The 22,202-nt window shown below is 36.2% G+C and overlaps 1 protein-coding gene across 7 annotated transcripts in view; it reads left to right on the top strand.

The window, feature by feature from the left end:
* Positions 1–17,941, top strand: part of Nmdar2 (glutamate ionotropic receptor NMDA type subunit 2) — a 55,784-nt gene extending 37,843 nt beyond the window's left edge. For 2 of the 7 annotated variants that reach the window (XM_015323442.2, XM_015323448.2), the window contains 16 exons: positions 2,936–3,114; positions 3,214–3,628; positions 3,787–3,970; positions 4,055–4,193; positions 7,629–7,858; positions 9,939–10,086; positions 10,194–10,377; positions 10,446–10,585; positions 11,052–11,164; positions 11,244–11,528; positions 11,670–11,851; positions 11,920–12,155; positions 12,250–12,443; positions 14,509–14,625; positions 16,168–16,269; positions 16,445–17,941. In XM_015323442.2, coding sequence (XP_015178928.1) covers positions 2,936–3,114; positions 3,214–3,628; positions 3,787–3,970; positions 4,055–4,193; positions 7,629–7,858; positions 9,939–10,086; positions 10,194–10,377; positions 10,446–10,585; positions 11,052–11,164; positions 11,244–11,528; positions 11,670–11,851; positions 11,920–12,155; positions 12,250–12,443; positions 14,509–14,625; positions 16,168–16,269; positions 16,445–16,502 — 2,906 coding nt within the window. In that variant the 3' untranslated portion in view covers positions 16,503–17,941. Of the gene's footprint in view, positions 1–337; positions 1,002–2,935; positions 3,115–3,213; positions 3,629–3,786; positions 3,971–4,054; positions 4,194–7,628; positions 7,859–9,938; positions 10,087–10,193; positions 10,378–10,445; positions 10,586–11,051; positions 11,165–11,243; positions 11,529–11,669; positions 11,852–11,919; positions 12,156–12,249; positions 12,444–14,508; positions 14,692–16,167; positions 16,270–16,444 lie in introns of those variants that run through there. The other 5 variants (XM_015323446.2, XM_015323443.2, XM_089179312.1 and 2 more) reach the window with 5 other exon arrangements.
* Positions 17,942–22,202: the final 4,261 nt, after the last annotated feature.

The following is a 22,202-nucleotide window of genomic DNA, read 5'->3' as shown; positions in this document are numbered from 1 at the left end:
TTAGTCCGAGGAAATGGAAGAGGCAAAGAAAATTTCATCGATCGTCTAACGCTTTCGATCTAAACTTTCTTCAAGAAAATTATCGTAGGGTTTCAAAATCGGTTTTCCAATGTAATTACTCTAGTCTTGTTTGTTTTATTAAAACTTTGCGATGTCCTTTAGTCGAAGGTTTGCACGAACTCGCCTTGTTTCTAACTCGAGTCTACAAGGCATCGACTTTTCTTCCCTTAAATTATTACTCGAGGCTCGAACTTTTCCTATTTAAAAGGCGAGAACAAAACTAAAAGAACAAAAATAAAACGCAATAAAACGTGCTTTTTATTTTCCTTTTTTCCAGTGTCTTCCGTAAAACAATACCTTTGATAAGGGACGAGTGACGATTAATCGTATTTTACAACAATCTCCGAATCGTACAACATATATTAGATACATGCTATAAAGAGTAACTTATATTTCGCGATTGTTCAATCATTCAATGTCGTCTTCCTCAAGCGAAACATAACAAGGTAAAAGAAGCACGCGATAAATAGTTTCAAATATACAGTGACAATCTATAATAAAGTCAAAAGAAACACGAATGAGAAAATGACGAGTGTTGGAAGATAAGAAGAGGAGGGAAGGAAGGAAGGAAGGGGTGAAGATGCGAGACGCTAAGATTTTATCGGCGATGATGATCCTTCCACTTCTCGGGACGCTAGTCGTCTCGGGAGTGCAAACTTGGGGATCGTCGATCGGTCAAAATGAAATTCGTGAGAGATCGATCGAAGAAAATGTCGAGAAAACTGGTCATTTACCGAATTTGACAATCGGTTTGGTGGTGCCCCATACGAATTTCAATGCTCGCGAGTATACGAAAACGATCAATCGAGTGGTCAATAATCTTCGTAAGGGTCACACAGGAAGAAACAAGGGTCATGGGAGATTCACGTTTTTCGACAAGTACGCGTTCACCCAGCACCATGTCAAGAGTACTATGCTGAGACTCACGCCAAGTCCTACAGGTAAAAATTACAAATGAAATACCAACACGTTAAAGGTAATCGTTCGCGTGAAATGTAACGAAAGATAATTCAAGTACTTCTCTCATTTTTTTCTAATCCTTTCTCTCTTAATTCCTCTTTTATTTTTTCTTCCTTTTCCTTCTGTAACTTTTTCTCTCTTTGTCGCGGATAATGAAAGTTCGAACAGGAAGTACTCGGTTTTTTTTCTCTTATCTCGTGGCATATCCGAAAGATCTTCTGACCAGCCAATATTTCAGGCTTAACTCATACCAAAGCGCTCTCGACGTTACCGAGTTTGCGTCCCTGTGTTTATTTATACGCTCGAGTTACTGTCACCCAGTATATACACCAGATGAAATTCCCCTGTAAATTTCATCCCTCCTCTCCTTCATTCTCCATTCCTCTTTCTCTCTCTCTCTTTCTCTCTCTCTCTCTCTCTCTCTCTCTCTCTCTCAACATCCAAGTTTGCGTTTAACGCACGAGTATATGGATGCGCGCCAGTGGTCAATTCGAAATTGAATTTCCTTCCATCTTCCTTCTATTTTTCTAGTTTCTCTTTCTCCCTTTGTTTCCCAATGTATTGCGTTTGCTTGACCATTTTTATTTTCTTATAGAACGACGGGATTAGTATGTACAATGCTTTTACATCGACAAATTAGGAACGCACGATCGAGAAATCGTTCGACTGTATCTGACCGATACACCCTTCCAAGTACGTTCAAAATAGATACTTTATTACATCGAATATAATCTTTTCTACTCTCCCTGTCTCTTCTTTCTCTTCGTCAGCCGAACCTATGATGTCGAAATTGCTTTCACGGTTTAAGGCATGAAAGCTTTGCCAAAGAAATCAACACGAAACAACATTTGCACGAGAAATTTGTCTATCTTCAAATTCTTTTTTCTTTCCTCAATGAGTTGAGCAGGGATTTAGAAGAGCGACAGAAATTAAGTTTTACGAGCAGGTATTTAATGCAAAATACTGAAGCACCGAGAAGGAAAATCGGCTTGGAAAAACAAAACTTTTGGGAAACTCTTCGACTCGTCTTGTTTGGTTTTGTCTTTTGGTTTTGTCACGGCACGGCACGGCACGACTCTTATCACTCGACAATTACGATTAAATAATGCATTATTATAAGCACGAAAAGTTGAAATTTTCATCCATCGATATTTTCTTCCTCGCGTATGCAAGGATTACTCTCCCTTTTCGAGTAAAAAGGGAGGAACGAACTACGGAATCTCGTTATGGTATGCATTTTTGATGGGGACATAAGAAAGAGGGAAGGACGAGAAGAAAGCAACGGCGGGAGTATTCGTTTGTAAAAAAAAAGGTGAGAGACGAAAATAGACAAGTGGACCGAAGAAAAAGTTCGGAGTAACGATCGATAAAGTTTCTTTTGCTTATCGAGAAGTGTGTAGTGGAATAACGTAAACTCGGATGGAACATAGATAACTGAGAAGAACCAATCTACCTACCTATCAACCTATCTACCAACGATGTCGCGTATTCGTTTTTGAAAATCTCTCGAGTATCATCTTCGATCCGTTATCGATCGAACGAGGAATCGTTTAAGTACTGCGTATGCAAGCAAGTACTTACGGAAAGAAACTAAAGGGAAAAGAGAACGTTGGCAAAACGTTGGAGTCGAACGTGGAAAAGAGGTCACTCGGTCATCGCATTCGTGCCCTACGTTCGAGACCCTGGATATCGAACTAGTTTCTTCGCTGAAGCTTTCTGAGCGCTAGCTATTTTCTTTTTCTTTTTCTTCTTTTGCTTTTTCCTTTTTCATTTTATTTTCTTCCTTATATTTTTCTTTCCTTTTTCTCTCAATTGCGAGAGAAAGTTTTTCGAGTAACACGCGTGGAAGTAAGGAAAAGCTCGTAAAATCATTTTACAATTGGATGCTAGAATCGAGTGTGAATTTCTGTTACAGCAATACTGAATTCCCTCTGCAAGGATTTCCTGTCGTTGAACGTATCGGCTATTTTATATCTGATGAATTACGAACAATACGGTCGTAGTACGGCCAGCGCTCAGTATTTTCTTCAATTGGCCGGTTATCTAGGGATTCCCGTTATTGCTTGGAATGCCGATAATTCTGGCCTCGAAAGGGTAAGTAGTTCTCTCTCTCTCTCTCTCTCTCTCTCACTCTCACTCTGGTCATCCATCACTATCCATATATATATATATCTCCATGTCTGTTTATTTCAGCGAGCCTCGCAGAGTAATCTGCAACTACAGTTGGCCCCTTCGTTAGAGCATCAAACGGCTGCTATGTTGAGTATCATGGAGAGATACAAGTGGCATCAGTTCAGTATAGTTACGTCGCAAATCGCCGGTCACGACGATTTTATTCAGGCGATAAGAGAACGAATTTCCGAGATGCAAGATAGATTCAAGTTTAACATATTGACCACGATACAGTTTACGGATCCGACAGATATCATAGAGTTGGTAAACAGCGAGTCAAGGGTTATGCTTCTATATTCGACTAGAGAAGAGGCAACGCGAATACTCAAGGCAGCGCAAGATTACAAAATCACTGGAGAGAATTACGTTTGGATCGTCACCCAAAGCGTCATCGAAAACCTTCAATTTGCCAGTCAGTTCCCGGTTGGAATGCTCGGTAAATAAGAATATCTTTTACTAGTTTCTTCGTACGAAACTTTTCCCATCGTTTTCTTGGAAACGGTTAAGTATTGGGATCTTACCGCGTACGATGGTTTAACGATCAGCATCCGTAATCTTTTCATCTCTTTTTTTCGTCTGCATTCGTATTCGAAGGCGTGCACTTCGACACGAGCAGCGAGAGCCTCATCAACGAAATCAATACGGCTGTCAAAGTTTATGCCAATGCTGTAGAAGACTTTGTAAACGATCCCGAGAACGCGAACCGCAGTTTGGATACTCAACTGAGTTGCGAGGGAGCCGGAGAAGCTCGATGGAAAACGGGCGACTTATTTTTTAAGTAATCCTTCGATATCTGCTAAGCACGTATCCTATGTTTATTTAGAAAGAAGAGGATGGCTCATGCTAAACTTTTGTAACGTAGATATTTGAAGAACGTGTCGGTGGAGGGTGATCAAGGAAAGCCAAACATTCAGTTCACTCAAGACGGTGTTCTCAAAGCTGCAGAATTGAAGATTATGAATCTTCGACCTGGACTTAGTCGGCAACTCGTTTGGGAGGAGGTACGTACTCATGGAATATACTTTTATTAGTAATTTAATCGGGCTAATCATCTACGAAAAGTTTTGTTTCTAACGATGTAGGCAGAAACGTACAATTAAAGGAATCAAGCATTTTTCTGCATTCGCTACGAAGTTAAGTTGTAATACAATTTAGCTCGAAAGGATGGAAATAAAAAAGGGGTTTTGAGAGAGAGAGAGAGAGAGAGAGAGAGAATGCAAAACTAGGCAAGTGCATGTGCGCAGGTGCTGGCAGCTTTCTATTTACATGAATTCTCAGTACCGTTAATTCGACCCTTTCGTTCGCTTAAACACATTACTCCGAGTGCTCGGGAAATCCTGGCGATAAATTCATCTGTTTGTGTGTGCGTGGGCATGAAGGAAAATGAAAGAGAGAGAGAGAGAGAGAGAGAGAGAGAGAAAAGGGAAAAAACATAGGAAGGATTCTCATTGTTCTAGTCGTAGAAAAAACCTATTAGAAAAAGAAATGCATGAGGGTAAAAACAGTGAACGCGTAGGTGGGTACCACCTATATCTATGCTCGAACATTGATTGAATGCGATTTTTCGCATATTGATAGCGAATGAAAGAGAAATAGAGATAGAGATAGAGATGGGGATAAGGGGTGAGAGAGATATCTTGAAACAAAGGGATATGTTCCTAAAGAGAAAAAGCAATGCGAATGCCGCAGCTTTGCAACGTTATAAAGGAACAATGGGCTAGAGCATTTTGTTCTGTCGCGGACAAAAAAGGGTGAGAAATTTTCCCCTTGGAATCTATACTTTTTACACTAGATTCCTTTTTATGGATACATTACACAGGTTGATAGAAAAATGACCTGCAATTGTATTGCATTGCAAGAAAGAAATTGCAAATACCTTGGAACTTATCGATTTGATCGAATAAGCATTATCGGCTTCTCCAAAAACACGAATAGCATTGAGAGGTGCGCGGATATCAATCTCCTAACGGAAAGCCGCAAGCACCCTTCGTTTCGTTTCTAATTAGATCCTCGTGCAGGGTTGACATCAATGAGAATTATATCAACGTTCTACTCTCTCGTTTGATGGCCACTAAACGCGTTCCTATCGATTCTACGTCGAGAGAATTTTATTGCTGCTCTTTACGCGTCGATGAAATTAGGGAGAATCATTATGAACACTTTATCTTTCTATTCACTCATTTATTTTCTACGAGAGGAACAAAATGTTCCAATGCATTTTTCACACTTTTAAAATTTGCACACGTTCAATTATAATTTTAATTCGTATCCCGTTGTTTCTGTTTGTTATTTTCTGGACCATTCTTTAATTAAAAATAATTCATTTTTTATTGTTCGGTTATTTTTTTTGGAAAGAACAAATATTTTTCCTTTGATGCGGCCAATTCGATGTCGATAAAATGATACGCGTAAAACGCGAATAATGGGATAGGCACACCGGTGTGGAACTTTGCGAGTTTTGTGTGTCAAGCATGAAACGCGCGCTAATCGTGCAAGGTCGAGGCTAGTAATTAATCGGTTATCGGAAATAGCGGACGCTTCGATATTCTCTCTCTCTCTTTCTTGTTCAATACACCGAGGGTGAGAGAGTTAGTACGCGTTTGCACGTCGAACGTTGCCTAGTATGGACGTCTAATTAGCAGAATTGTTCGAATTGCGAACGAGAGAGAATATCTCTTGTTCTACAGAATATTATTCGCTAATTACGAAAGCATTTCGTCGATCTTCATCGTCATCGTCTTCGTCGGCATCATAGTCGTCGTTTTCGCTTTTTACTTTTCCTATCGAAAAATAGGTGAAACGACTTGAAGAACTAAATCGTTGGTCTTTTCTATCGCGTGAGAATGAATATTTACGAGACTATTAGAACTCAGTTTGCTCCTATGGGTCTCCTCACATTTCTGAAAATTCATGGATTCTACCTTGGTGAGTTAATGTTAGGTTGGAATAAATGCACGAATATCGTCTGTTTATCTTCAAAGTGGAAGAGGGAGCTTACGATGATTTTAAGATCTTTGCAGTCATCCGAAAGAAAAATCGAGATAGATAGATAGAGAGAGAGAGAGAGAGAGAGAGAGATATAGAGATATAGAGATTAGAGGTCCATTCGAATTTTCATTGAAGGACAAGCTACGAATAATAGAGGCCATTAATTTTGCAAAAGTTTAGTTCGTGTCGCGATGAACTGTCATCCGAGAAAGTAGTGAAAAGTTTGAAAGCCGTTCCCTTTCGATAAACGAACTTTAGATAAAAATCGGCAGACTTTGATGGATCGAAGCAAAGTGAAGAGTAGTAGTTAGACGATGACGGTGTTCTAATCTCATTGAAGATGTAATTAAAACGTCGTAGTGAAGGCCGGGTAAATAGGAAAATTCAATGTTTCGTCGCGGTAACCTCCATAAAATACATAGTCACTTTTCCTTCCTTTAGCAGATGGGCGTCGACGCTCTTAATTACGTTCTCGTCATGTTCGACGTTATTTCGATTAATCCGTACTCGCGCGTCCACTATCCCTTGACGTTTCTTTCCGTTCTCTTTTCGTCGCTATTCTACAAAATGAAATACCAAAACTTATATAAGCTTTCATTTTCGCGTGTAAACGCGAAAGAAGATCCTCCTTCCTACTTTCCATATTATCACTATTATCGCGCTCGGCTTTTTTTATTTTTTTTATTTTTTCTCATATAGAGGAGGCGTTGGTTGTGCTGCTAAAATCTCTTTTAGCGAACGTCCGTCAACTTGGTGTCAGTGCCTAAATGAAAAAAATTCACGCTCGATGAAATGTATTCGTGTGTGTGTGTATGCTCGTACATCCTAGCGTATATAATCGTGTACAGAAAGAGAGAGGGTTGGGAAAAAAGTCTCGCGAGGGTGGCAACATGCGTGTTCATGAATTTTCATGACGAAACATTCTACCTCGTCGAATTTCAAGGAATATCGACTTCCAATAAGCGTGTGTCGAACGATCGCGTTGCGTCCGACGAAGGAATAAGAGAGGACAACGCGATCCACTCTATTTCGCATATTCAAGGCTTTAGTCGTTTGAACTATGAGTCGGCAATGATAATATCGATTAGCGTAAGCTTCGTCAAACGTCAAATTTCAAACTGTTGGGGATGGCTATCTATCCTTTCTTAATCCGAGATTCACACGCAAAATCCTCTTACAAGAGGAGGTTCCTTTGATTTGGGACCAAGCGACTGCCATTTAACCTTTCTAGTAAAATCTACTATAGTATCTACGATATTGCAATCTGATGGTCGTATATACACGTTTAATTACGTCCACGTGTACGACTTGATTTTTGTTTTTTGATTGCCAGTATAAATTACATACATATACCGTATTTCATTAATTATCTCGACGGGATGAGAGCTTCGTTGAGCCTTTAATCTTCTTTTCCTTTGTTTTTCTTTTTTCCTTTTCTCTGTCGACAGATTGGCGTGTGGAAGTCTTGGAAAAAAGAAGGATTGGACATAAAGGACATCGTCTGGCCGGGTAACACGCACACGCCACCTCAAGGAGTACCGGAAAAGTTTAATCTGAAGATAACGTTTCTCGAGGAACCACCGTACATCAATCTCGCCCCACCCGATCCCGTCAGCGGGAAATGCTTAATGGATCGTGGTGTTCACTGTCGAGTAGCCAAGGAATCGGAGTTTACCGAGTAAGTGAAAACAATCTTATCAAAGTTTTACTCTTGTTTTTTCTTTTAATTTTGATCTTTTCAAGATAATGAAAAATGAAATGCTATTGAAAATGTAAAAGGCGAATATTTTCTCTTTTGAGCAATCCAAGATCCCTCAGGTCAATCGAGACCGTCCGATGCACATAGGGTTTAACGTGCAAGGGCTTTTTTAAATATTTCAAGAGGCTAGTTGTTTCTCTCCTAACTCTACCAACTTGCTAAACGTAGCTAAAGAGAGTTAGGGCTTGTAGTAGTTTATGCAAAATTAAGGTGAAAGCGGAGGAGGCCTTTGAGAACGATTCGAGCGCGGGAAAAGGAAGGGGGTTAGGGTTTGAACGTAATAATAGCGAAAGAGGATCAAGTAACCGACTAACGAGTCCATCGGAAAGAATATCTTCAAAATTCCAAGCAAAATGATGATTGAAAAAAAGACAAGTAAAATTGATTAACACTCGTGAAAAAAACATCGATACAATTTAAATTCAACCTAATGGGGATTCGAACTTCCTCTCTCACAGTTAGTTTGTTATTTTTCCGTTTGTTATACGAACGAGAGCCTAGTACATACATAGAGACACCAAACATCGAAATCGACGTTATTTCATTTTCCTCCGTTGGAAGTAATTTTGACGCACGGTTTTTCGTTAGATAAACGAGTACAAATATTTCCATCGAAACGATGTAACCTGCACTATATGTACATTTATGTATATGTATGTTTCTCCCTGGAGACAGAATTTATAACATACGTTAATATATATTACATGCACGTTATACTATGCAAACGAAAAAAGGGAAAACTTTTTTTCAAGAAAATCGAATACCGATGATTTACTTTCCTTTTTCTTCTTTTTCTCGTCCGGAAAAACGCAAGGAATGGAGAAAAGCAAACGAACGATTTTATTTTCTTTCTTTTCTTTCCCAAATAAGCGGCATCCCACAGGAATCGACAACGGTTGCCTCGTAAGTTAGGGGAGTCAACCCCAGGCGAGTAATCCACATGACAGAGGAACTTCCCTAAGCGCGTTTAAGGGCTGTACATTTGCCAGTATCGTCCCCGTACATTAACCTGCAAACCAGAAGCTTTATTCTTTATCCTTTCGCATATCTAGTTCTCTTTCCTTTTCGTTTATGCAATTTAACGTTCTAATAGCAAAGACAAATCTTTTCTTATCTACAACAAATGGAATGCATTTTCGGTAAATCCTCAAACGGATTTAACCATATCCTTCGTGAATCCTTCCTTTTAAAGGATTCTTGTAAGCATTACAAACAGAGTACACACACATATACATACTTGAAGTATTATTCGTATAATTATGAATCTATTAACCGACACTTGATTAATTATGAATTATTTGTAGTCTTTCCTATCATCGAGTCCGACGAGTGTTCCCTTTGGTATCGTACGCCAAATATTTATTGCTTTCCTCGATATAAGTTTTGACCATTTAACGAAACGACACATTTTTCTCGTATTCGACCATTTCTTTTTTATTTACGAGTGTCCTATGAGCAGCAATAAACGTCCGTATGGATCTTTACGCGTCTCTATCCTTTGCTACTGTTGCTGGTTTGCCAATGGATCCGCTGTAATTCGAGCGATACTACCCGATGCAAATATAAGCTTTAAATCATCCTCTTTACTCTCCACCTATTCCTTTTTTCTTTTTTTTTCCTCCATTCCCTTTTCAAGTATAACTGCCGTATACTTTTCTTTCGCGTTATCGTGCCTTTTACTACGAGTAATGGCTTTTGCTACTTCGCCTCTAAATAAGTACCTACTTACGTATCTGTACGCAGATATAGCAACATTCGTTAAGCGCTATACAACAAATTACTTCTTGGTGAACAACTTTCTTCTTATTCTGCTTCTATTTTTTTTTTCCTCTAAAACTTTGTACCTTTCAAGAGTAGAATTTTTGATGTAGCGATTGAAATAACAAAGTTACCGATAAATTTTACAATAAAGAGATGTAATGCGTTTTGCCTATAATACATTCAGTACAACACATTTTAGATAAAATATTGATACGACGATAAATTTGACTCGTTTCAGGGTGGACATTCAATCGGCACAAAAAAATGATAGTTTCTTTCAATGCTGCAGCGGATTTTGCATAGATCTGTTGCAAAAATTTTCCGAAGAGATAGGGTTCACCTACGAATTGGTCAGAGTGGAGGATGGCAAATGGGGTACACTTGAGGTAGTAAATTTGAAAAATAATGCCGTTTAAGAAAACGACGACAACGACGCGCGCGATAAAATATTTCAAATTGTTCCATCTGAAAGAAACTTTCTTTCTCCATGCAGAACGGAAAGTGGAACGGCCTTATAGCGGATTTGGTAAACCGGAAAACAGACATGGTAATGACGTCCTTGATGATAAATTCCGAAAGAGAGGCCTTCGTGGATTTTACCGTTCCTTACATGGAAACTGGAATAGCCATCGTCGTTGCAAAACGTACTGGGATAATATCACCCACTGCTTTCTTGGGTGAGTTTCTTTTTTTTGGGAGGGGTTTTTTTGGAAAGAAAAACAAAAACACGCATAAATACTTTCAGAGCCATTCGACACGGCTTCCTGGATGTTAGTGGGAATCGTTGCGATCCACACCGCGACGGTAATGATACTCCTTTTCGAGTGGCTGTCACCATCCGGTTTCAACATGAAGGTAAAACCTTCAGTCGCTGCGCGGAAACTGGTACCTTTTATTTCTGCTTCTTACTTTATTCTTATTATTATTATAATATATTTTTTCTATTTACATCATTTCGCACCAACACTCTCTCTCTCTCTCTCTATTTCTCTTTTTCTCTGTCTGTCTATTTTTTAAAGTCGTCTCTCGCACATCAATGTGACTCTCATAGTCAACGTTGTGGAAATAATTCGTGCATATCTACGATTAATTAGTGTGTATGGCTGTATGTTTCTTTTCGCATGTACCTACATATATTATATACACTTTAATCACCATTATTATTATTATTATTATTATTATTATTATTATTATTATTATTATTATTATTATTATTTAATATTATTGTTATCGTAAAGAAAGAAAAACAAGATATGACTATTTTGCACGCTTGCCGCATTTATTTTTCTTCCTGAACGCAAATATTCGCACGAATGAAAAATATTTTCTTTTGGTTATTTCAAATATGTAGACAAATCCATCGCCGAATCATCGGTTTTCGTTTTGTCGCACATACTGGCTGGTCTGGGCAGTACTCTTCCAAGCAGCGGTTCATATCGATTCTCCCAGAGGATTTACAGCCAGGTTAGCGAACCTACAAATAATCGAGATCATTTAGTATCGATCCGTTGGAGCGATTAAACGAACCCAATTACTTAAACAGATTCATGACGAACGTTTGGGCGCTATTCGCTGTAGTCTTCCTAGCCATTTACACTGCCAACTTGGCTGCCTTTATGATAACGAGGGAAGAGTTTCACGAGTTCACCGGTGTCGACGATCATCGACTGGCCAGACCGTGGTCGCACAAGCCTATGTTTAAATTTGGCACCATACCATGGAGTCACACCGATAGTACGCTGGCCAAATATTTTAAGGAGATGCACACTTACATGAAGGCCTTTAACAAGAGCAGCGTTGCCGAGGGAATCGAGGCTGTCATAAGCGGGTAAGTTCGAAAAAACATCTCAACGCAAACTTCTTCTTACAAATATACTTTAGCAAGTTTATCGTAGAGAAACTTTTTCCTCTTTCGTTATCCTCCTATAGAATATCTATGAAATGTTTGAAAAATGTTTTTGTCGCGCAGCGAAATGGACGCGTTTATATACGATGGAACAGTCCTCGACTATTTAGTTGCTCAAGACGAAGATTGCAGGCTTCTCACGGTTGGATCTTGGTACGCCATGACGGGATACGGTTTGGCATTTTCACGAAATTCAAAGTATTTGCAAATGTTCAATAAACATTTGCTCGACTTTCGGGACAACGGTAAGAAATCATTTAAATTATAATATTATTAGGACGACTATATATATAAGTTACTCGACGACAAACAGGTGATCTGGAACGTTTGAGACGTTTTTGGATGACGGGCACTTGTAAGCCGGGAAAAGAAGTTCAGAAAAGTAGCGATCCCCTTGCGCTTGAACAATTTTTAAGCGCTTTCCTATTGTTGATGATGGGAATCCTTTTGGCAGCCGTTTTTCTTCTTCTCGAACATCTCTATTTCAAATACGTGAGACAGCATTTGGCTAAAAGCGATGGCGGTGGATGTTGCGCTCTATTCAGCTTGGTAATTTCTTCCATCTTGTATTTAGTTGTAAAATAGTAGACGACGAATTAAGGACTTGAGCCGAACTAAACCGCGACGAATATTAACTTTGCAGAGCATGGGAAAATCTTTGACTTTTCGCGGTGCGGTCTACGAGGCGCAGGACATACTCAGACATCACAGATGCAGAGATCCAATTTGCGACACTCACTTGTGGAAAGTGAAGCACGAGTTGGACATGGCCAGGATCAGAATACGACAACTCGAGAAGGATCTCGAGGCGCATGGAATAAAGCCCAGTCAGACCAAGTACGTCTTATGTTGCTACCATCTAGTTTTACCTAACTTGATTCTCTCTATCTATCTATCTATCTATCTATCTATCTATCTATCTATCTATCTATCTATCTATCTATCTATCTATCTATCTATCTATCTATCTATCTATTTCTATTTCTATCTTATTCCGTCTACCCTAAGAAGGAAAATCCACTCGGCAGTTACCCGCATCGAGTATTTGCATTGCGATTGAGCAAGGACTCTTCCAACGAACGAGTCGAGTAGATCCTTCCCACGCTTCGGTCCGTTTAGATCTTTCTCTTTCTCTCTCTCTCTGGGTTCATCTATCTATTTATCTATCTATCTCTCTTTGCTATCCAATCCTCTCCTCCTGCCTTGCTTGGTTATGGTCCAGGAAGCTCACCGCTTCTGATCGCATTCCGAACAAAAGCTTTCGTTGTCGAATCCCGCAAAATTCCTTCTTTCATTCGCACTCGACGATCGGTTGACCTTTCCTTTTATCTTCCTTCAATTCTCTATTCCTTTTCCCTTTTCCGATTTTAATGGTTTCTACGTTTTCTCGAGTATGCTCTACTTACATACGTGCTCTTTCTATTATACTCATATATTATACAGAAAAGGTCGATCGACATCTATTTTATTCCCTTTTACTTTTATCTTATTTCCTATCATTTTGTTTTTCTTTTGCTTTCTACTAATATTACTCTCTATTACATTTCTTTTCTGTTTTTATTATTTTGTTTTTCCGCAGAACGATACTCGCAAGCTTTTTATCTATCTATCAATCTATCGAAAATATATGGAATATTTGCTCTAAGTGCTTTATATATATATATATATATATATACTTGATTCCCGTATATCATCTAAGCATGTAAGCTCATATAGTCGAATTGATTCTATCTTGTTTCTAGCCCGAGAGTTGAAAATGAAAGAAAAGAAAAAATATATATAAAACACAATATGTATATTATACATAATAATACTCTCTCATGTCACTCTTTTGCTCAATACTTAGCTCGCACCAGCATGCACGCGCGTATTTTCCAATATCACCGATTTTTTTAATCGAGTATGTACACATGTATATACTTACACTTGTCTTTTTACGTACTCGTTTTGAAATGCATAAGAAAATAACAAAAAAAGAAAGACGCGTGGCTTTTTAGCGTTAAATGAGAAAGAATCAAAATGAGAAAAGAACAATTTTCAAGGAATATAAATGATAGGAAGAAAATGTTTCTTCGCTAAGTTAACTTTCTTTCAAAAAATTTTATCGGGAATGAGAATCAGTATTAAATTATTCTTTTCGTTATAGAAAATTAATAGAATCGAAGTCCAGAGTTCGGATGTTATCGATGAAACAACGAAGATTTCAAGAGAGCGAAAGAAAGAAATAACTTGAAAATGGAAAAGAATTCGATGAGGTATAACGGGAGGGGGTGGAGGTAAATGGTAATGTGAAATATAAAAGAATAATGCCTTGTCTACTCGCGATCCAAAAACTTTTCTTACGTGGATAGTTTGAAAAAGGGTAAGCGTTTATTCGTGTTAGTCCATCGAATCTGAGGTGGGGGTTATTTTAATCGCGTTCATACTTTTCGTTTGTTAAAATATAAATGGGAAATTTCGCGGAAGGAAATAATTTTTCGTATATCGCTCTATAAAGAGAGAAATAAAATCTAAAAAGGAGAAGTTTGATAGGGTTAAACAAAATGATAAAATCAATTACGCGTATCGGAAGAAAAGTAAGAAAGTAGCGCGAATCGTTTCGTTTCATTTCTCAAAGAACTAAAAAAAAAACTTTTATCGTCGAAGTTAACTTCGCGTGTCGCAAAACGATAGCAAAAGATATTGTAAAGGAATCGACGAGGACATAACGTTGCTTTCTCTGATGATGATGGTGATGATGATGATGATGATGATGATGATGATGATGATGATGATGATGATGATGATGATGATGATGATGATGATGATGATGATGATGATGATGATGATGGTTATGATGATGATGGAAAGAGACCTAACGAAATATCTTGGCACATATCCTGGCACGTCGGCTTTTTTAAAGGAGGAAAACCGGAAGTCTGGCCTGGTGGCGAGGATGCTTTCAAAGTTCGGAGCGGCAGCGACATCCGGAACCATTGACGGTCGAACCGCCGCATCCGCTACCGCCATACATCGATTCGTAAGTCCGCTCTACGAAAACAACAACAACAAAAACAACAACAACAACAACAATAACAACAAAAAAGTAAAAAAGAAAAATGATAAGAAACTCTCAAAAATATAATATTAAAAAGAAATCGAAAAATGTTACGATTCTAAGGTCACGTAAAGTGACGTAGGAACCTTTCACAAAACTTCTTTTTTTTTTTACTTTTTTCAAAATCACCGCTTTGTCCGAGTTAACCGAATATCGGATAAGGACAGTTCCTACGTTACCAACGACGAGTCTCGGACGTGCGTCGCGAACACGAGATTATTTCTTTTATTGAAGTGAAAACTTCTTTAGAATAGTGGCGACTTGAAAATGGATGCGACGAAAAAGCGACAGGTAGCCATAAATAAAATAAACAAACTCGATGAAACAAAAAGACCAGCTATGTTAGTAAGAAGAGAGACGACAAACATCTATAGGATATAGCATAAGAGAGAATGAGATAAAATATACTATGTAGTTTTTCCTATTCTCGATCTCTTCTTCGTTAAAGTTAAATTTTTATAATTATTTATAAAAACATTGCGCCTCTAGGAATGCAACCCCCCAGACAACGTTTGAAAATGTTGTTTGCGAGCGACATCTGTTAAGACGGAATTTTTTTCTGCCCGAAAGATAGGCAACCCGTAATACACACGTGTACGAACAGTTTGGGCTGAAAAAAATGCCGTCCCAGCAGATGTCGCTCATAAGCAACATTTTCAAAGTGTGTCTGGAGGGCTGCATGCCTACAGGCGCACATTTTTATAATTATAAAATAAATAGATAATATTATATAATAAATTATCCTACTCCTGATACTATGCACTCGTCTCATTCTCTCGAAAGTTGCTTTTTTGAAGGTTTCACTTCTAATTTTTTTTTTAAATGAAATATCCAGTCTAATGAACAAAAGATTTAAAATTTGTTTTTGACGAGGATTTACAAGACAATTTGAACGCGTCCTCCGAGACTCGAAGGATGGCGCGGGCACAGTAAAAAATATGAAAAAAGAAAAAAAAAGAAAGCCCGAATCGTAGATTAGCTGCTTCGCTTGTAGATTGTTAGATCTTGTGCGTATATGCATTCGAATTTTTATCTCATATATACACATATAAATATACTCACACTTTCTCATATATTTGTACTTTATCACAAAACTATCTATACTTTTACACTTCGATGTGCTCGTAAAGCATGAGGCATGCCAGTTAAAAATGACAAATTCGAGAAATCGGAGATAGAGTAGATAATAAAGGGTTGGTTCTTGTTATGGGCCAACTCTAATCTATGTCGGTCTATTCATTGAACGGAACAAAGATGTATCATCTTATTCGTTGGACTGTGAAATTGGTATTTCTGTGTGCGAGCGTGCGTGAGAAAAAAAGTAAGAAGAAAAATGGAAAAAAGAAAAAAAGAAAAAAAGAAAAAAGAAAAAAAAACAAACAAAAAGAACATTTATTACGCATCGAAGATTTCAACGAGGACGTGCGTTTTCTCCTCTCACTTTTGTCATCATTTTTTACCTAGATTCATCGACGCGGTCGAAGTTGCCAGGCCGAGAGATATGAGCACCAACCATGTTGTAAGCACTGAATACGCGGGAACGTTTTTACCTACGGAGATTTACAGGTTGGTCATTCGTCGAGTCTTTTCTCTTCTTCCTTTTCTATTTCATTTTCTCTATTAATCTTTTGAACTTTTATGTCATACTAAAGTATTAAATATTATATAACATAATTATGATACATCATTTTTCTTTTGCCCCAGTCTTTCATTTCACTCTTTGCTTTTTATTTTATTTTAGAATTCCGGGCACGGAAGGGGTAAGAACGGAAATTGCAGAGATGGAAACAGTTCTGTGATCGTAAGAGGATCGGCCTAGATCGCCCAGATGTTAAAAATCAATTGAAGGAAGCAAGCAACCAACCAACCAAGCGAGGAGTTCAGAGGAAAAGAGAGAGAGAAAAAGATGTTTTCTTATTTTTTTGTCGATAAAAATAAGAACAAAAATTCCGTCGAATCCAGCACGAGTTTCGAATTGCTTCCTTACTACCTTCTGCCATCGCGGAATCACGGACGACCAGTTTTTTCGTCTCTCTTGCGAAGGTTAATCCAAAAGATTTTTCCAAATCTCGAAGCTCCTTCGCAAACAGCAGCAGGAGAACACTTTCAATTTTACAACGTTTTCTGCTTAATCTTAGGGAGAACAGTATCATGTATATGATATCAAAGAAAAAGAAATAAAATGAAAAAAAAGAGAGAGAGAACAGCACGATGAGGATAATGTTTGGGCAAGGTTCAGTGCCTAATTAGCTCGTCGTATTAGTTCACTGATAAAGATAAATAACGGAGGTCCATTTAAAACCTCTCTCATTCTTTATCACTCTCTTATAATTCTCTTTCTCTATTATTCTGTATTATATATATCACACACACGTATACACATCATACACACATACAGACACAGATACACACAGATATCTATCTAATATTTTTCTTTATGATTAAGTATCCTTCTATATCCCTTATCCTCTTTCTCATTCTCTTTCTCATTCTCTCTCTCTCTCTCTCTCTCTCTCTTTGTCTATCTTTTTCTATCCTTCTTTTTCTCTCTCTCTTCCATCCGGAGAAAGGAAATTTTCACGAAATCAAATACAGAGAGGTTGGAAAAAGAGGAAATGCGACGAGAATAAATTGCGAAAGCTTCGCAATAGAAATAATAATAAAAAAAAAAAAACATTGGATGAAAATGAAAAATAATTGAATAGAAAAAGAAAAAAAAAATGATTGTATGAAATATATTCTAACACGTACCGTGAAACGTACGAGCGACATTTTTCTCGGTCCTTTCTAAATTCAATTTGTGCCTACAAATATCGGTGGTGCGATACTAACGAAGGAGGAAGAAGAAATCCTATTGAAATATGGGTGGTTTTGGCTAATGACCGATTTTATTAGGAGAAGGAACAAATTAATTTTCCTTCCCCAACATCAATAACAAAATGAAACATAAAAAAAAGAACACGAAAGAAAATAAAAAGAAAAATACAAGGAAAAACGCAACGAAATTATTCTTCGATTTTCTCATTGTCCTTTCGTGTTTGTAATGGGCAAAAAATGTATTTGAGAGATATTCACGTAAGGAGGTGTGCTATTTAATAATTGTTGCGCGAGGGAAACTGAAATGAATAAATAAATATTATTATTATTATTATTATTATTATTATTATTATTATTATTATTATTATTATTATTATTATTATTATTATTATTATTATTATTATTATTATTATTATTATTATTATTATTATTATTATTATTATTATTATTATTATGTATTATTATTATTATTATTATTATTATTATATTATTATTATTATTATTATTATTATTATTATTATTATTATTATTATTATTATTATTATTATTATTATTATTATTATTATTATGTATTATTATTATTAGGACAAAAAAAACACAATCGGGTACCAACAATGCAATAGATAGTTAACCGAGTTCTTCTCATTTTTAAGAAGAACTATTTTAAACTTTGTATAAATTCATTACCGACAACCGCAACACACATACACGCATACACGCATTACACATACGCGACACGTAACGTAATTATACATAAGAAAAAAAATCATACACATATATACGTACATCCAAATTCACGTACAAAGAAAAAGACGACGAGGTTGTAAGAAAAAAGAAAAATAAAAAAAAATAAAAGGAAGGGTAGTTTATCCCAAAGAGAAAAAAAGCGTGTCTATGTGTATCCTACGAAATTGTAGATCGGATATCTGCGAATGAAATAAAAAAAAATAAAATAATAATAAAAAAAAATTAATATAAAATAAAAGAAAAAAAAATAAAGAAAAAATATTATGTATGTCGGTTAACGTTATATTGTACATGCATCGATATATTTAATAATTATACATATAGGTATATTATATACGTGCATATTCATACTAGATGCATAAGTTATATTTCCACGTAATGTGAGAAAGAGTAAAAGACAATTAATGTACTTATGGACAACAATGAGATATTCTAAAAACAACAACCTTACTTTGAGGACGTAATAACTCGCTCGACGAAAAAAAAAACACATATAAAAATAAAATACATTAAATAAATATAATTATAAATATATATATATATATATATATGTAACGATGAACGATATGTAAAGTCAACAAGAGAAATAGGGGAGGAGAAAAGAAAAAAAGGGTTAATACGAGTCGTGGAGCGTCAGGCGTCGTTTGTTCGAATTTTGAACAAAATTGTGTCCAGAAAATAAAAAAATAAATAAAAAAAAAGAAAGTAAAAGAGATGAAAAAACAATATTCTAATAATAATAAGATGGCAAAGTACAACGTGTAGACGACGCGTTAATGGAAAATATGGGATAGAAGTTAGGATGATCGTTCGATTTAATAAAAGAATTCCCCATTCCCCTTGTCCCTCTTCCCCTAGCCCCTCAGGAGAATGAGAAAAAAAAATATTTTCTAAAGCGTAATTTTGTGCCTGAAATATCAATTGTCGAGATATTATTTGTAAATGAATCGTCATATTTTTTAGATCATATCAAAAAAAGATTATCATCATCTGTAGCATTGTTCGCTTCGACGTTCTGACGCTCCGATAAATTTTTTGCAAAAACACGGTTAACTATACACATATTATACATACGAATAAAAATATACATATACATATATATATATATTCATATAAGTACATGATTAATAATCGTAATTAATAAAAAAAAAGTGGTGGGATTATCGTGCGTGTGCCGTCAAAATAAAAAAAACGTCCCGTGATCGTAAGAAATACGCAAAAAAAAACAAATATAATAAAAAAGAAGATTATTCAAATGAAGAGAGGTATAAATAAACAATAATCCTAACTGACGGGACGTTTCGTTAAGAGGAAGGGAAAAAAAATAAAATAAAAAATATAAAGTGGAATTGTCGCGACACTTTAGTCGGAGTCTTCTCTCGAATATTTCCAAGGCGCTTTCACTAACTACGTTTTTCTACTTTCCAAGCGTTGCATAATTGTCGACAAGAGTACGCACATATGACGTATGCGTCCCGTCAATTCAAAACCGGAAGCGGAAACGACGAATGGGAAATGTTAACAATAATTTTTCTACGATTTTCTTTCCCTTTCTCGAAAGAGAGAGAGAGAGAGAGAGAGAGAGAGAGAGAGAGAAAGAGAGAGAGAGAAAGAGAGAGAGAGAGAGAGAGAGAGAGAAATAGAAGGAAAGACGGTCAACGTTGTTGACCGTTGAGAATTCAACTTGTCGGTTTTGAGATTAAGTGTATAAATATATTATATATATACATACGATACGGATAAATATAATTGAAAAAAAAACAAAAAAAAGAATAAAACAGATTAAATTAAGATAAAGTAAAGTAAAGTATAAATTAAAGTAAAGTAAAGTAAAGTAAAGTAAAGTAAAAAATTTCAAGTGCGCGCAGATGGGAGAGGTCCTAGCGCCAATGACCTATCCCGGATAACAATCTTAGAACACGTTGTTACTGTTGTTGTTAAAGATAAAAGGAAGTGTTACATTTGTTAAGGGAGGAAACTTGATTGCACGTGATAATTATCTCGCGTCGTCGCGGAGTACGAAATAAGCCGTCTTCTAAAAGTCTAAACTATAAAGCTATGTTAATTACTCCTTAAATTTAAGAAAAATATAAGGGAAGGTGAATTAATTATTACATATATATACACGTGAAACAACCATGCGCATAAATCACAAACACATTCTCATGCATATATGTTTAGATTAATCCTTTGACTGCTAAAGGCGTATATATAAGCTCTCACAAATCCATCAATATACACGAAAGGCGTAAATATACATAGGCCCTCTGTATTTTTTTACTATAACACCTTTATATTGCTGTTTTATCGATTAATTTAACATGGAATTTATTATGATATGTAACATAGCAACTAAATATTGGCAATTATTTCAATGTCGTTTAGTTAATTGCTTTTTTATTTAAAATTCGTCTATTTTAATTTTATTATTTTTATAATTAGGTTAAAATTATAAAAAATATCCTGTTAAAAGTTATTATACTCTGTGTTACATTATAAATTTTGTATTTTTTCTTTGATATTTAAATTACCAATTATTATTGAAGGAATGCACAAAATAAATAAAATAAATTAAAATAGCTTAAAAAATTACTTGAAAAAAATTTAAAAAAATTCATATTTTTATTTTATTTGCTATTATTATCTGTTTTGGTCAGTAGTTAATGGAAAAACAGTCGTAGCGACTGACATGCGAAAATCGCACCGTGCCGTTCATATTAATGGATTGGTTCGAGAGCGCGTCACATTCAAAGGGTTAAAAAGCGCGAATACTTTTATTACCTTTTCTTCTTTCTCTTTTTTCTAATATTTATTTACTACTGCAATCCCTCCTCTTCCCGTTTGTAATGATAGATGATCGATCGTATGAAATATGGTTGACGTAGGAACACTCTAAGATTTGTTTTGCCAAATGACAATGACCTCTCACTCGTACCATACACGCAACATACACGCAGACGCAGTTCAGATGCGCACGCATATTCGTTCTATCCGATCGATCGATCGATCTATTTATCAATCTATCTATACACAAAAAAAAAAGAGTTTCCGATCCTTTTCTTATATTCCATCTACGTCAAAGGTGATTCTTTCGATGAAAACGGTGACATCTAAACCTTTAAAAGTTGCATGAAAAATTACAATGCGATGGATGGAAATTGGATTATTTGAAGAAATCAAAGTAAAAGAAAGAAATATCAACAACGCGATCAATTCATTTATTCGTCCAGGAAAATTGTTCTACGATTGATTTATTATAGCTCGCGACGTCCCCTTTTTGTCTTTTGTTATTTACGCGTAAAAAATACAAAGGATCGATACGGTACAACGAAGAAACCGGAACACGCGTTGCTCTCTCTCTCTCTCTCTCTCTCTCTCTCTCTCTCTCGTCTATCTATCTGTCTGTTTCTCATTTTCCTTTTCGAGAATACGAAGATATATCATTTTTCCAATAAAACAAACGTGACTTTTCTATTCATCTTTCCTCTCAATCAAACTCGAGTGTGTCTCTCTGTCTCTGTTTCTGTCTCTTGTTTTATCTTACAATTAAATCTATTTGACATTTCTTATATGTTATTAATGTAAATCCATATGTGTGAATATTATAAATACATATATACATAGTATATGCATTTTACCGATGGAAGAAAAAAACAAGTATAAAGAAAGAGAGAGTACGTATCCCTCGTTGGTGTAGTCAGTCAGAGAAATTTAAACTAAGGTGAGAAATTTTGTGCCAAGTAAACAAAAAAAAAAGAAATAAAAACAGAATCGTTGTACGAATTCTATATCTCTCTTGTATGTGTGCGCGCGCGTATGCGTATGTATGATGTGTGTGTTTAACTTGTACATAAAATAAAATCTAAAATACGGGAAACTATCATCCGACCGATTGGAACTTTTCGTTCTCGTCGTCTGCTTCTTCTTCATCATCA

The sequence above is a fragment of the Polistes dominula genome, unplaced genomic scaffold (genome assembly GCF_049000335.1).
Source record: "Polistes dominula isolate Pdom_NZ unplaced genomic scaffold, Pdom_raw_medaka contig_373, whole genome shotgun sequence".
NCBI lineage: Eukaryota > Metazoa > Arthropoda > Insecta > Hymenoptera > Vespidae > Polistes > Polistes dominula.
The sequence above is the reverse complement of the archived record's forward strand: the minus strand, read 5'-3'. Positions and strand labels throughout refer to the sequence as shown.